General features: G+C 36.9%; 1 protein-coding gene across 1 annotated transcript in view; it reads left to right on the top strand.

The window, feature by feature from the left end:
• Window positions 1-16,669, top strand: part of otog (otogelin) — a 77,971-nt gene that overhangs the window by 31,133 nt on the left and 30,169 nt on the right. The window contains exons 20-31 of the mRNA XM_017709613.2: window positions 835-1,000; window positions 1,445-1,519; window positions 1,624-1,667; window positions 2,695-2,860; window positions 12,379-12,486; window positions 13,499-13,637; window positions 13,762-13,896; window positions 14,581-14,724; window positions 14,962-15,081; window positions 15,778-15,894; window positions 16,118-16,274; window positions 16,594-16,620. Of these exons, the coding sequence (XP_017565102.2) occupies window positions 835-1,000; window positions 1,445-1,519; window positions 1,624-1,667; window positions 2,695-2,860; window positions 12,379-12,486; window positions 13,499-13,637; window positions 13,762-13,896; window positions 14,581-14,724; window positions 14,962-15,081; window positions 15,778-15,894; window positions 16,118-16,274; window positions 16,594-16,620 (1,398 nt within the window). The remainder of the gene's footprint in view (window positions 1-834; window positions 1,001-1,444; window positions 1,520-1,623; window positions 1,668-2,694; window positions 2,861-12,378; window positions 12,487-13,498; window positions 13,638-13,761; window positions 13,897-14,580; window positions 14,725-14,961; window positions 15,082-15,777; window positions 15,895-16,117; window positions 16,275-16,593; window positions 16,621-16,669) is intronic.

Genomic DNA, 16,669 nt, shown 5'->3' with positions numbered 1-16,669 from the left:
TGTTATGACTGTATATTACTGCTCATGGCATAGGTAACTTGCACATCTGTGAAGGCACCCCTAACACTGAAAGACAAATATACGCATTTTGGAGCCACATAAATTCAAATCAAGTTTACTAATCCCTGCTTTCTGTTTTTATTAGCATTTCCCATAATGTCCTAACTTGGAAAAAAATGAGGTTTGCCCATAGAAAAATTCAGAATATATTTCTGTCCCACTTTCACAGTAGGATCACATAAAAATGTGGGAGGATTGCCCAGTGCATGGAGATATTGAAAATGCAACTGATGAGATTCGTTTCAGTTTACTATTCCTTAAACCCAGGTGTAAATTAGCATTAGGCATATTAGTCTCAAAGGTGTATTGACAGGAGACCTACTTAAAGAATGGCAGCAGTTACTAGACATGTTAAATGGAGTTTCTTTCAGGCCACAACTCTAGGGAGATAAGGCTTTTCCCTTGTCTAACAAGTCCTGAAGACTTTGCTAATTAGCTGATCCTTTGCATCAGGTTTGTTTAATGAGGCAGAATGCTGTAGTCTATCGAGCTGTTGCCCGTAAATATTGGAGTCCGACTCCATACTGAAAGAATATCTACCATTTTGTCCTATTAGCAGTTTACAAACTAAAACCTTAGTAAAAGGAATGTTTATTTCAGGCACATTGTGAGCACACTTTCTCACTTATATCTCACGTACATCTGGCCCACACAAGTCAAATGCACAATCATGTATTCATGTGTTTGCACATGTGTGTCTACACTGCTTTGTTTTTCAGTCGTTCCTCTTTCAGTTAGCATAACGCCCTGTAATGAAACCTCTGTATTTTGCAGTTGTGGCATGTCCCCCAACAATGGAATATGGTGTATGTGTGTCATCCTGTCAGCGGCGCTGCATGTCTTTGTCAGTGCTGCAGTCATGTGGAGAGGAATGTGAAGAAGGCTGTGTTTGTCCACAAGGAACATACTACAGCACACACACTCACAGCTGTGTCAAAAGGTGCAGTGAAGCATATCATTGTAGCTTTATATTATAATGCTTTAACCTTATAGACCAGGCACACCATTAATTTTAATGTATGCATAATCATTGAAATGTAAATAGTCACTCAGAGTTTTTTGATGTGAAGTGGTGCAATGAATGCTTCAGACATCTGGTTCCTATCACCAATGCTGTTTACATCTTAATGACTTCATTATGCAAACATTTTGAAAAATTAGTGCAATTCTGCATTATTATTGCAATGGTCCAGTGTGCGATGTGATACATGGATATTGTTGAGCCAGTTTTATGCTACAGCCCTCATGCAGCAGTGTTCCATCTTATCACCATGTAGCAGCTCTTCATTCTGGCAGAGACAAAATTGACAATCAAAGCCCTGCAACTTGTTATATTATTCTGACTTAGAATGTGTTAATGTGATGTATCTGTGTGCTTAAACAGGAGCGAATGCCCATGCAGTTTCCTGGGAGCTGATTACTCCCCTGGAGATGTGATCATGACAACATTGGGTGTACAGTAAGATTCTTGCATTGTAACATAAGATTGTTTTGTATACGCTGGACAAATACACTTACATTACAAAAGCTTGCTCTGATATTTTATCATTGTTCTTTGTCTAGAATTTGTCAAGATGGAAAAATTGTCTTACAGAGCATTATTACTGGTGGGTCTCAAATCTGAGTTCTGGTATTTGTGTACTGTTTTTAGGCTTAGAATGTTTGTGTGATAGAGTAAGTCTGATTAAGCTCTTGTATACATTGTTTTTTGATACAGCTGAAGTTGGGTGTTGAATTCAATTGAAATATGAAAATATGAAAAAAACAAAATTATTTATCATGATTGCTAACATTTTTGTGTAGTTAATTGCAATTAATTGCATATTTCTTATTTGTTGAAATGTTTCCTTTTAAATAGAACAAGAAGTTGTTATAGCTACAGTTGTATGCAAAAGTTTGGGCATCCCGTGTCAAATGACATTTTGTTGATTACATTAATTCAGAACTTCATGCTCTACAAAGTATACAGGAGTTGTAGCAAGAGTGCATGAACAGCTGAGACTGGAGCTACAGATGCCATGTTCAACATAGAAAATGCATTAATGCAATTGAAAAAATTTATGGTGCCCCCAAAAGTATTTGAACATTTGTCCCATACAGCTAAATCTAATATATTAAGTTCATTGTTTTAGAAAACTAAATAATTTTCTTTTAGGGCAAAGTATTCTTTCAATAGGCATTGTTTCAGCTCTTTTTCAGTGTTTCAAGTAGTTATTGTACTAAAACACACTTCTGTCATTAGATCAATTTCTTTGCAGGCTTCTACAGATTAGTATTATTGATGCACAATCCCATCAGTGGACACAAGCTCATTGACAGTCAGTTAGTTTTTGTGCTGAAAGTTTTTTTTACCAAAACAGTGATTATTTAGTTAAAAAATGCTTTATTAAAGCTTGTTAATGGTTTAATTTATGGTTATGTCTCCAAATACTTTTTATGGTTACTGTACATACTCATTTTAGATTCTTAGCAGATGCTTAGATTTGACTATTGGTACATCGTAAATAAATATGAATTGATGAAAACATTTGTGAGGTACGTGTTAGTATTACGCTATGTGGTGTGTGTATGTGTGCATATATCTGTGTGATAGTTGCACCAAAATTCCTTGTGTGTGCATGTGTTATTCCTCAGATAAGTTGTGCCCTCCAGGACAGATTTATGAGGACTGTGGGAATATGGTAGATGGGCTGTCAGCCAGCAAAGGTTTGGCTTGTGACCGCACGTGTGAATCGTACCTACTCAACCTCACCTGCTCCATCCATGAGCCCTGTGTGCCTGGCTGCATCTGCCCCCCAGGGTGAGTACATACTGCTGCCACTTCATCATCCTTTATTGCTTTTCTCCAGTATTAAATAGGGAACTGAATCAGAGTTTTGTATTCGGATGCAGGGTCAGAATTGCCAAAGGACACAGGGTTTGAACTAGTACTTATTCTATAGTACCAGTCAGACATTTGGACTACTGTATTAGGGCTGGGTATTGGCAGCATCTTCATGATTGAGTATGATGCGGAACAGCATGTCAGACATACAGTCATGTGCAATTTTGAGCACCCTTGGTCATATTTTCTTGATTAAAATGCAATTTTAACAGTTAATTAGTTAATAACAGTTATTTGCTGAATTTAACATATGGCACATTTATATTCCCTATGGAGGGTGTGCTGACTTATTTTCATTTAGAAAATCAACTTGACCAGGACTATTCAAACCATTGCATATGACTGTACAGCATAATGGATAGTGTTTTTTGGGGGGACTAAGGTCCTGGAAATTCTTCAGGATAATACCTAGACATATGCCTAGGGATTTGATGCTGGAGTGTCCTACCTGGGTATTGTGTTTGTTGCAGGCGGTCTTGTGTTAAAAAAAAAACAAAACATGCCACACATGACAAACATGAAATTATGACATGACCAAAAACATGTAAACCAAACCAGACTACAGTATACAATACTATATGAAACTATGCAACAGCAAAGCAATGACAATAGAAATGGGCCAGTTCTGTTCTTTTCATCTGGTGCGTAATTGAGTTCAGGTTAAAAAATGCTTTCAGCACAGTAATGTGCATAATGAAGTTGTGTTGTAAGTGAGAGTTGCATGCTTACTTCATATCAACATAATAAACTAAAACGAGAAAGTTTGTGAACGAACTTTAAGCTAATAATGTTAAAAAGTTAAAATGGTGGAGGACTATTGATGGTTGCTATTATCTACGTTTTGCATAGACGTTGTTAGGTGGTTGTTATAGTATCCAAGGTGATGGGAAAGTTGTTGCTGGATGGTTACTATGATGTCCCAGGTTGTTGCTAAGGTGTTGCTAAGCTGTTGCTTGGCTGTTGCTATGCAATTGAATACACTGGTATCTTAAATCCACTGCTTCCTTAAATTAATTTCTACTTTACCTCCACTGCCACCTTAAATCTCAGTCTAACTTAAATTAATTGCTACCCTCAGTCCAGTGCTCCCTTAAATTCACTGCCATCTAAAATTTACTGATACCTTATATACACTGTCACCTTAAATTTTGACACCATAAATCCACCGCCACCTTGAATGTCCTTTAGGTCTTGATGGGCTCTCTTTTCCATTGTGTTGAATTAAGAGGGCCCGGTCCTAAACCTTTGCAAATGGGCCTGGGCAACTGTTATAAGTTGACATACCTGGAGTTTAAAAAAGTATCAAAGGATATAGATAGAAATGGGACTCCAAAGAACACCCAAGACCAAGTACACTAAACTGTCACCATCAGGTAAACAGCACTTAAAGCTTTCATCTTTGACAAATATGAGAAAATCAAGCATCTTCTTTCTTCAGATCATACACGACAACATCTGGAAAAAAATTCACAGGTGTTTCTGTCCATCCTTCCACTGTGAGAAGACAGTTTAGCACTAAGGATATGTAAGCTGTCAGGGAGTCCGGCAGATGTTTTGGAGTAATAACAGGCAGTATATACACTGCCAAAGCAATTAAAAAGACTATTTAAATAATGCCTACAACCATCAATCAAGCATGGTGGAAGATTAGTGCAAGGGGGAGTTTAGGGAAGCTTAACATCATTTGGAGTTGGTGATTTGTTTTTGATTGAAGGCATCATAAATGCTGGGAACATCTGATTAGGAGCCAATGAATTCTAATCCCAAGTTACACTGCTGATCAAGACTTGTTTATCAAAGAAAGAAGCTAGCGCTGTTCTTAGAAGAGTAGACTAGCCACCCCAGAGCTGAGACTTCAACGTCACAATACTTTTACTTCTATTGAATATTTTCACTTGGTTTAACTTTAGCCATTCATATTTAGTTACAAATTCCTTTGTAATTTCACTGTGTTTACTGGCTTAAGGTTGGTCACATCTCTCACTTTGGAGCTTTTACATTTACTTATAGATAAAAAAGAGAAACATAGAGCATAACAAAGTTAATTTCCTGTGCTGATAGATGCTGGATTTACTAAGATGCTTCACTGCAGTTCTGTAAGTTACATTTTTTTTTCCAGTTCTGTAACTTTACTTCAGTTATTACGTTTCCCTGTATTGATACTTTTACTTGGGTATGGGTTTAGGCTATTATACCCACCTCTGCGTAGCTGCTATAGAGATGCAGACAGAACACAGGCTGTTTTACCATGGCAGACAGAAAACATTAGCTGCTTTACTCTGGCTCTAAAAGAGCTGCATGCTGCGTAGATTATGACAAGAGTTCTTTTTGTTGAAGTCCACTTCCTTCTCGACTTTCACGTCAGATTCCCAGTAAAGGCAGTGGAGAGTGCTCCTGCTTTGCCGATGGATTTTTGTCAACTGATATGTTTAATGCCAATGTCGACACAAGCACACTCAGGTTAAGTGCCATAACATGAGCTTAACTTCCTAAAGCCATCCTTAGCCACAACAGCGTGATAAGAGGGCTGCCGATCCGCTTACCTACACAGCTACCACTCCACAGGAGCAGCTGCTTGCAAGGCAATGTTCTTAGTGTTAGATTATCTATTTTCCTGTTTTGCAAACCATTTATGGTTAAAGATTTAAGTAAGTTTTGCTGTCTATGAATTCCTAAAAGAGAGTTACAAAAGTAGGGGCAGTATGATGATATGTTTGTGTGAAACTAGTTAAGGAACACAATTTAATGTTATGCTCTCTTTGTAGTGTTTCATTACAAATGTTTCATTCGAGCATAATCAGTCCTGCTTAGTCAGTTTTTATTATATTTATTTATATTTACAAAAAAAAACATATACCTTTTTAACGAACTCATGATTTGCTTTAGTTTATGTAGAAGTGTTTTCTGCCTGTCCACTGAGTATTAAAGATTCAGACCTCCTGAGAGCAACAGAGGTCACAGGATTTACAATTGTAAATGAATCGTTTACAAAGAGAGAAATGCTGTTGAATATTCATTAGTGTGGTGAATAGAATGAGCACAGAGGAGGATGAAGAGTGAGGGGCTAGACTGTACACAGGGGGGTTGTGATATTTTAGATGCCTCTTGTGTGTGTGATTCACCTATTCTCGACTTGTTGACCTTTTAAACGGAAACCTTTTACACAGTGGCACCATGGGACTGAAATCTCAGTGCTGAGACTCTGTCATGAGTGTTTAATAAGTTCCTGCAACTCGATAGTTTGGCATCTGGACTGGAGTAAATATGACACAAAGGACCCTTATGCCAGAATGAGAAACATGCAGATGAGGGTATTGATAAGTCTGGAACTGATTAAATGTGCCATTGATGGGGGACTCATTGATGTGTGTAGTACGACCTGTACAATGAGGTGAATTGCTAGGTTATGAGTGCAAAATGATACTGGTTAGTAGTTAGTAGTAGTAGAAATTCCATTACTAATTGAGGACCTGTTGCTTACTTCTGTGCTGATTGTGAAACTGGTTAAAGAGTTTATGTGGTTGGGAGAAAAAGGCAGCGACAGTATTTAATCTGGAAAATAACACGGCGCTTGAAAAGACTTTTTGCCTGATGCCTGATTGAAACGTTGTTTTGTAAAAAAGACATGGTGTACTATACTATCAGGTGAGCACCAGATATCATGTAAGCACTAAATATTTTTGTGTGCACACAAGATACTAATATATACTAATAGTATCTGTTGTAAAAATAATATCTTTTAATATCTGGTGTGCATAATGTAATATTAGGTGCTTGCACAATTATATATGGTGCTTATGTGATAATATCTTATGCTTACTAGAGAGTATTTGGTGCTCACCTAATAGGATCCAGTTCACACACATTAATATCCTGAGAGTATGTTATGAGCACACAACAGCTTGTGGTACACATTTCCTGATATCTTACAAAGATATGCAAAAAGTATGTTCTTCTAGCAAAATGAAAAAATTCTAGTTTTTGCTTTCAGTCAAAGAGAGATATAATATAAAGGTTCGCTTTTCAAGGAAGTCTGATAATCTGAAGACACAAGTAGCTTTTCATTTGACTTTCTCTTTCTCTATCTCTCTCTCGCTCTCTCTCTCTCTCTCTCTCTCTCTCTCTCTCTCTCACACACACACACACACACACACACACACACACACACACACACACACACACACACACACACACACTTTTTCTCTCTCTCTACCTCTTATACTCATTCACATATCGTTGATCTCATTTTCATACACACACACACACACACACACACACACACACACACACACACACACATAAATTCAGCCTCCTTGACAGCCAAACTGAGAAAGCAGTCTGTCTGGTCTGATAAAGTTCACTACAGTCACAGTCAGCGTGTATTTTAGTGATATTTGATACGTGCACCAGGCTCAAGCAGGACACAGATTACTCTATGAACTTGTTCACACTGAATGGATTAAATAGGCCAGAGTCTTTTTTTAAGGATTTCTTATTAAGGAATTCTCTCTGTATACTGGCTGAATGTTTAGCATTTATTAACTTGCAGTGTGTTGTATGATATGTTTAAAATCTGTACTGAGTCATTGTTGAAACCCTCAGTTACATGCTAGTGGATATTTATTAGACTACATGGTGATTGCATGTTTAGCTATTTATCATATTCAACTGTCTAATCAGATGTGTATGTACAAGGACAAATGTATAACAAATCTTATGACCCACCTTTTCTGTCTACTTGTCTGTCTGTCTGTCTGTCTGTCTCTGTCTGTCTTTCCATTGCTGATAGGAAGGTATAGAGCACTTTTTGTGAGCAGGCAAATTCCTGCCCTAATGAAGGAGAGCAATTATGCTCATAGCTGTACTGCTTATTTACTCTGTAAACAGGTGCGCACCTGGATCAAATGACTGATAAGCAGCTTAAGCACATTCCTGCTGCCTGTAGCACCAAATCAGCGCATTTTCATTAGACCAAAAGCTAACAAAATAAAAGGTTTCATAAGGTTGCTGTTCAATATTTTACTGTATTTTTAGAGGTCAAGAAGGTGTGGGTAGTTTAACCTGTAAGTAATAACCTACATAAGGCCAAGGAATAGTGACTCTGGCAAGTAACTAGGGGTGCACTTAGCCTTCAAATTGACCAAGATTAAAACATAGACAATATTCACTCTTAACTAAGCTATGTTATTTTTTACTTTGGACAGTCTCTGTGATCATTTCAAGACAATATTTTGAACCAATAAAGTGCATGCATAATGTATTTAAATGCATTGATGTGCATTTATCAGGTAGAAATGTGCACTTCAGGCAAATTTTGCATTTATAAGTACATTTTTACATTAACACACAAAGGTGTGGAACTGGATGTTCATTTTGCATTGTGTTTTCATTTGTGTGTCAGAAGAACTGCCACATAGGCTCTTATTGCACACCCCATGCTTGAAGCAGATTCATCATCCATACATTTTTTCGCAAGTTACAATGTTCAGCTTTCAATGCTGATACAAGAGTCAATTTTAATTGTTCCTGCTTAACAAATCCACAACAAGCAACATGTCCTTACTACCGTAATGCAGGCTTATAACCCCAAGCTACCTTCCGCTGTCAGAGCAGGGGCGTCCCTCGCTATTTTTAAGAAAATCCTGAAGACAGAGCTCTTCAGGGAGCACTTACTCTAATCGCCTCTTGCAATCTAACCATTACCAACCTCATCTCCATCTTGCCCTCCTTCCCTTCTCTACCCCGCTATTACCCTTTGGCCTCCTTTAAGGCCTGACTATGTTTGTTCTGTGTACTTCATTATTTGTAAGTCGCTTTGGATAAAAGCGTCTGCTAAATGTAATGAAATGTAATGTAATGTAATGGTGTATATAACGATTCTAGTGATTTCTACAACTTGGAACATTCACAGGTACTGTCCTGTAATTTGAGGTGGTCAGTATTATAACCAAACAAGTGATTCAGGTAATAGCCAGTGAAAGAGCTATTAGACAGAAAAAAGGTAAAGTGACAAAGCGCAAAAAGTCTGGCCCAATTTCAGCATTGTTTGTGTGATAACAGTAAGATTTGGAATTCTGTGTGCTTATTTGTAACCAAAACTCACTATATCTGTGATACCCTCTCTCTCCCTGAACATCTAGTGTACACATACTCATGATATGAAGATAAGAAATTATGTAAAAGATTGATGTTACATGTGGCATGCTCTGAGTTTTCTCAATCTTTCAGGGTGTAGTGAATGTCTGGCAAACTGGTCATTGTGTGAGTTGCATACTGATTGGCCAATTCTGATTGTATTTTAGTATGATGTGAATATCATGGGAAACAGTTTTACAAACAGTTCCCAGTCTGCCAGCCAATGACAAGTCTTTCTGAGTAAGGTATGGGAGCTACATTTGTGATAACGTTGCATCTTTTAAAGTTATTCAGCGATTTTCTTTGAAGAACTTAGTAGGTGAGGTGTTCTTACTTCAGCATGTCTCTTTATTTTCCATTAATGTATGCCTGTTAAAAAAAAAAAACGCTTGCCACACATGGTCAACACACTGTGGTTGGTTATTTTGTATGTCAAATGTCCCTTTCCTGTCAAAATAGGCAGTTATTTTCCACATTGAGTGAAAAAATGTGCTAGAATGTCTAATGTTTTTCAGGTGTGGCTTGTGAGATAAGGTACACCCTAGAAAGGGGTTCCCAATCCCAGTCCTGGCAACCCAACACTATGAACATTTTTGTGCTTTGTCTCATCAAGCTTACGTGATTCAATTCATTAACTACTTAACGAGTGTCTTGTTTACTGGGTCAGGAGTGTAGAGCCAGGAAAACACAAAAATGTAGAGAGCATAGGGCTGTCAGGATTGAGTTTGGGAACCCCTGCCCTAGGTACACCGTTGCTCATCACTTATTAAGATCAGAGATGAATTTGATGTTAAGGCATCTCAATAAACTTGCATTCTTGTATCTAGTTCACAAAAGGTTATGCTTTTATACTTTTTTCCCTCGAGCAGCAAGCCATTTATTAGGCTTAATTAACTGCTACAACTAGAACTGGTTTGCACACCAGTCTGGTCCAGTTAAAAAATGCGCACAATATCTTTTCAAAGTCCTGCCTAGTATAGAAGAAAATTTGTACCCATAAGTGTTTGTTTCTTTGTAATGGAACAGCTTTTAATAGGTAGAAAGCTACACAAGCAAGCTAACTCTATTAGTTGGCCATCTAGCTAGGTGCAAAATAATGGTTGAAAATTCTCTTCAATAGGAGATGTTTTTTTACTAACTATTTTTTTGCTTTTCAAATATCCAATTTTTTGTCAGTTTCTAGACCGATACAACCATGTGAGCTCTCCCTGTTTGCCTTCAGGAGTGGAACAGATAGTCGAATACATTAGATTAACTAGATCATTATGAATCGATAGTGGAGCCAACCTATTAGGTTTGATAAAAAAAATCAGGACGTCTAATATTGTGAGAAAAACAATGTCAACAACTCTAGGACAGTGTTCTATGCTAAAACAGTCAATGAAAAACTGTATCCCACAAGGTAAAATGTATGTCTGTTACAAGCTTAAAATAAAGCATATGGAATGTCTTATACAAACATTTATGATCCCAACTAAAGTCAAGCTATAACAGTCACAGTTCACAACTGGGTTTTACAGAATATAAAGCAGGATGGTTGTACATCAGATTCAGAGAAACTACAGATGTGATGTAAAGTTGATAAGTGAAAGCTCAGTGGTTAAGGAGTAGTGCTTAGTGCTTTGCCACCTCATGTTAGTGACCTTAGTTCAGTCTGTAGTGTTAAGAAAAGTGGATTTTGACTAACACAGTGTTATTTGATGGTAAGCAGAAGTAGCGAATGTGTGATGATCATAAGCAAGGCTTATAATTAATTGGTGATTATGGATGCTTTGAAGACAGTAAGTGATCTAGCCTTCTGGCAGGTGGAGAAAGAGAGCTGTTAGCACCTCTCTATCTGGGGTGTAAGTTTACACAGTGCTCACACAAACAGCATGGGGAACTTTCACTCTCATGACCCTCTCTGGGTCTTGGGGCCAGTGAAAATGAATTAATATTACAAGATCCTTATCTGTAAAGAGGAAGAGAGAGAGGATGAGAGAGAGAGAAGAACTCTGGAACAGTGAGAATGAAAATCATCTTTTTTCTCACAGTTTTTGTGGCTTCTTTCAGCTATCTGTCCAGTTGAACACTTCTCAGTCTCAGATCCAGATATATGTATGTGAGAAGGCACAGCGCCACATGTGCCCTGATGTGGCAGCAGTATGCACTCTCGATCATCTGAAATTAACATTCAATATTTCAAAGACTCATACAAACTTTAGGTAAGTGAAAAAGAGGCAAAACATTCTACAGGGCTGTTCTTGTTCTCCTCTGATGCAAAAGAAATAGAATTTGGGGATGGTTGTTCTGTTGTTAAATGTTTTTTTAGGTTTGGGCCTCTGTTTAACCTTTATGGCTGGAAGTCACCCAACAACATGCCTCTGAGAGACTAATGCTCATTTACTTCTTGTTTTAAAAAGGAATTCCACTATTTTTTTATATTCCTGCATAATTAAATTATAAGCCACTCTGTGTGGTTTGATTTGAAATGATCTGTTCTATTTAGAAGCTCACTACGTCAGAATTGTTCACAGTTGTAGTGATAGGAACCTCATGTCTAAAGAGTTAAACATCTCTTACAGCTCTGTCAGAGAAAGTTTTTACACCAAATTACATATATTTCGTAGTGTCTGAAACATTGTTTTATGATATTTGTGGTTTTGACCTAAACCATATTTTTAAAAATCCATTCCTGGCATAGAGATACATGCAGGGTGCTGTAAGGCAAAATAGTGGCAAAAATCATGTTTTTTCAGATCTACCACAATTTTGCCCCTATAACACATGTAGTTTCACTGTTGATTTTGGATTATTAAAAAAAAGAGTATATTTACATTGTACACATTGCAACCCTTGAATCCATAACCTTCTCTACAGTGAACCACTATGCTTTAAAATCACTCGGAATGACTGTTTTACATATCAGTGATTTTAGAAAATCTGTGAAATTCCCCATTAAGAAATGGAGATAATTAATGTAAAACGACCCATTGAAACTAAGAATATGTAATCAGCTGCATTTTCAATATTGCTACACATTTTATGTGGTCTTTCCTCTTACAGGTGCTTATATATGAAGGAGAGGAACTTATTTTCACTCATTTTGAAATATAGAAATCTGGTTTCAGTCACTTGAAATAGGCTTTATGATTTTGTAGCTAGAAAAGCTTGATAAAATATCTGTCATAACCTTCAGAACAGTCTGGCCAAATATGCTAATTAATTAATCAAATAAAATGTAAATTTTTTATTTATTTATTTATTTTCATCACAGAAACTGCATGTTTAGCATATGAATCTGTGTGTTTATCCTCTAGGCTTTTGAAGCATGGTGACGAGTGTTTTGAGCCTGTGGCTTGTCCATGTTTCTGGAAGGGTAAAGAATATTACCCAGGAGACAAAGTGTCCTCTCCCTGTCACCAGTGGTAAGTGTTCAGTTACTGATTTACAAGCAGGACCCACACACTGATGCAGGTTCATGCAACTACCCTTAAAGATACTAAAGATAGTTAATGAGTCTGGTAGAAAACTGTTGTTTTTCAGTCAAAGGCCAAGGTACTCAGTGGCCTATAATCATTAAAGTTGCATGTAGTCAAAACTGATGTGTAGGTAAATTTCACTCGCATAGTGTAAATTGATCATGTATGTGTAAATGTAATAGCTTAATAATCAAAAATGCTCGATTTGTGCTCACAGTAGTTATAACTATTTAAATATTGTTATATTAATAATTTAAATGAGATGTGGGAAACATTATTTTTTAAAAATCAGACATTTTTGTAAAGTACTGCACATGACACAATGTGTTGTGCCACTTTGAGGGTATTTCACAGATGTTTCATCGAGTGGTAGAGGCTAAGGGTCAGAATACCTGGCACGCCAAAATCAATTGTCCAGTAGACACTTAAAATGCACTCCCCCTTCATATGGCTTCTTCTAAGACCCACCAAAATTAATACTCTACAAATAGTAAGAACTGAAAATCACTTGTGAAAAAAAGTGCTGAATATCTTTTGAAAAGTAAGTTTGGTTTAAATTTTATTTGTATTTGCAATTTTATTTGTACAAACACTTTGACACATAGTATTTTGCTTTTGCTTTAATATAATTTTGTTTCCATGTACATTTAATTTGCAAGTAAATACGGACTTGAGTGGAGATTCAAAATCTGCATTTATTTCTACACACCTTTGATGAATAAGGCCCAATGTGAATTAGAAAAAAGAGCAAATGCTTTTTTATGCAAGTACTTTTTAGCTATATAAGCACTATTTCTATGTGTGAAGTCACACGCTTTTGCAATGCCATTGTATAAACAGGGTAAAATATTGTGTAGTTGTATAAAGGTAATACTATGAAATTTAGATGCTTACAACAGCTAAATTCAGCATACAAGAGAGGAAAAGTAAATGTCTAAAAGTGAATGTTTTGTGCTAGTGTGTGTCAGCATGGTTCATTCCAGTGTGAGTTCCATCCATGTGCATCAATGTGCACTGCTTATGGAGATCGGCACTACCGCACATTTGATGGACTGCTGTTTGATTATATTGGAGCCTGCAAAGTTTACCTGCTAAAGGTGGGAAATCTCTGCTTTATATAGTAATCGTATTTTCTTTCTGTACTGTTGAAATTTTTGACAGTCTGTTCTTGTAATTCTGTATCTGTCTGTCTTTTTCTGCCTGTGCACATGTCTGTGTCAGAGCTCAGCTGATGTACTAATCAGCATCACAGCAGAGAATGTGGATTGCTTTGAAAGCGGTGTGATCTGCAGGAAAGCGCTCCTCATTTCAATGGGAAGAACGTTCATATTGTTTGATGATGAAAGCGGCAAACCTGTGAGTGATCCTACTAACACATTCACTTTAAACTCTCTAATACCAAAAAAATCACTAGTGGGCAGGGTTCCATTTGAGGGGGAATGGAAAGGAATGCCATCCCCGTCAGGGCTTTTTCTCAAAAAATTCAATTCAAATCTACTACACTGAGACAGTATTTCATGATTCAGCTGAACAGTCTGCTTTTACAGCATCACTTATTCTCCTTTATATACAGTGTTTAATGTTAAATGACTTAAAATGATGCCAAAGTCATGCTAATAATACTTTAAGTCAGTGCTCAGTATGAACTATGAAGATTACTGGCAGTTTTTTAATAATAGTATTTGTGGTGCTTTGTTGGTGCTTTGTATGTGTATAGTTGTGGTGTATCAGTATCTGCAGATATTTAAGATTTAATTGATAATCGATTCACATACTAGAGTTACTGTGCTAAACTTTTCGCATTTAGTCTTTAATTAATCCTAGATTTCTGTGTAATGCCAATCTAGATAGATCTAGTGCCAACTTCTGCATTTTATAAATGTTTTTATTGTTATCGCTGCCAGCAGTTATATACACAAAATATTTCTCATACTGGTGCATCCCTGTAATCTGCTTTATCATGCTTTTAATTACTAAGGTGAAATGACGGGTTTATGTTTGTTCAATATTGAGTCAATTAAATTTTTTTTCCATGTGCAGAGCCCATCCAGTATGATTGACAGGCAGAACATGTTGATCTGGAGTGCAGGCTACTTCACCATCATCCACTTATTGCAATATGAGCTGACAGTGCTCTGGGACAGAAAAACCACCGTACACATACAGGCTGGACCCCGCTGGCAGGTCACACACACACTTATATGCACAAATCCACCATATGTATGCTGCACAGTATTCTGATACACACACACACACAAACACATTAACGTGACTGTTGTGTTATTGATTCAGAGACTTTAAAAAATGTAAAATCAAATACAAAGACAGCTCTTCAAACAGCATGCCTGTAATATTTATGTGTAGTTTTTTTGTATATATTTTTAAATAAACTGTAATTTTTGTGTTAATGTATCTTTCCAGGGTAAACTCTCTGGCTTATGTGGGAACTTTGATCTAAAAACAGTGAATGAAATGAGAACGCAAGACAACATGGACTCAGCGACACCTCAGGAATTTGGCAACAGCTGGACTGCAGCAGAGGCAAGGCAAACACACACATTCAAGTGCGAGCACAAAATTTCGAACTTTGCTAAACGTTCTCATAAATACGTTTGTTGCTGCTTTTATTTGTTCGTTGTTATATAGTTTTATTCAGAAAACCAGGAATGAAAATAGAAGTAGATAGAAATTTATCTACATTTAACTGTTTTTTCTTAAATAACCTTATAGTAACACTATAAGGTGGTCTGTAAAAATGTCTAAAGAGTAGTTCACAATGAGCAGCATTTGGATAAAAGCTGTTAAAACTCATTATAGAGCATAACACAGAGGATAACTGTGAGAGGAAGCGTGACTTTTTAATAGGTAGCATGACTGTTTTAATAGGTAGTTACATGCAATGACAGATACAGCTCAGGACCTTTCAAAAATACAGTAGTTACTTTTCTTGTGAAAGAATATAGGAACAGAAAATTACACCTGTTTGTAAAATCAAGGGAGTTTATGAGGTGGTCCTCTGTATGTCTGTTGTCATTTGTAAGCTTTACTCGATAGATCTAAAATAGCATTGTTTTTGTGACACAAAACACTTTTTTGGGTTGGAGATACACAATACATATGCAACTTTGTTCATTTGTAATTTGTAGCCAGATATATATTAGAATTCGTACCTGTCTTTGTCTCTCTCAATCTCTGTATATATGCATATGTATGTGTTCATTGCATTCATGTTTTCAGTGTGTCCATAGTCCTGATATAAGGCACCCATGCAGTTTGAACCCTCTGCGTGAACCCTTTGCTAAGAGACAGTGTGGAATTCTGCTTGGTGAAGTGTTTCAAGTTTGTCACCCGGTGGTGAGTGTAGGAATTACAGTCATCAGAATTTACTTTAGAACTTCAGGGAACTGTCTGTGTGCTGTGTTATTGTGTCAATTTGTGTGTAATGCATAGATTCACTAGATATACGTATATTTCTTGTGTGTTACAGTGTGACTGATTTGCTGTTCAGTTCAGGCATATAGCACTTTTTACATTTCAAAAACTGTATATATAATGTGTTTGATACAATGTTCTTTAGGTGGATGTGACATGGTTCTATATGAACTGCCTGGCAGACACATGTGGCTGTAGCCGTGGTGGGGACTGTGAGTGCTTCTGTACAAGTGTGGCAGCATATGCTCACCGCTGCTGCCATCAGGGAATTACCGTCGACTGGCGCTCCCCATCACTCTGCCGTAAGTGATTTTATAACAGAATAATTTGTAGGGCCTAGTGATATAAAAAATGTGATTCCAAACGGATTTCAAAACAGATTTTAAGGAGTTACAAATTCTGAAAACCAATAATATCAGCAGATTAACTTTGCAGTGCAATAGATCACCAGGATTGGCACCATGGGCAGAGCATCCCAGGATGTTTAACAGTTTCCATTAATTAGCTCTTATTTTATAGATTCTGTTTGTTACAATAGAAACATAATTACTAGCTATTTGCTTTTTTGTGCATGAGATGGTTTAGAGTAAGGAGTAACCGTGTTTCTGTTTCTGATTACAGCATATGACTGTGAATACTACAATAAAGGTATGCATATATTAATCTATCGTCTTTGTTTTCAGCAAGCATTACATAG

Source organism: Pygocentrus nattereri, chromosome 25 (genome assembly GCF_015220715.1).
Source record: "Pygocentrus nattereri isolate fPygNat1 chromosome 25, fPygNat1.pri, whole genome shotgun sequence".
NCBI lineage: Eukaryota > Metazoa > Chordata > Actinopteri > Characiformes > Serrasalmidae > Pygocentrus > Pygocentrus nattereri.
Note: the sequence above shows the minus strand (reverse complement) of the source record. Positions and strands in the feature narration are given on the sequence as shown.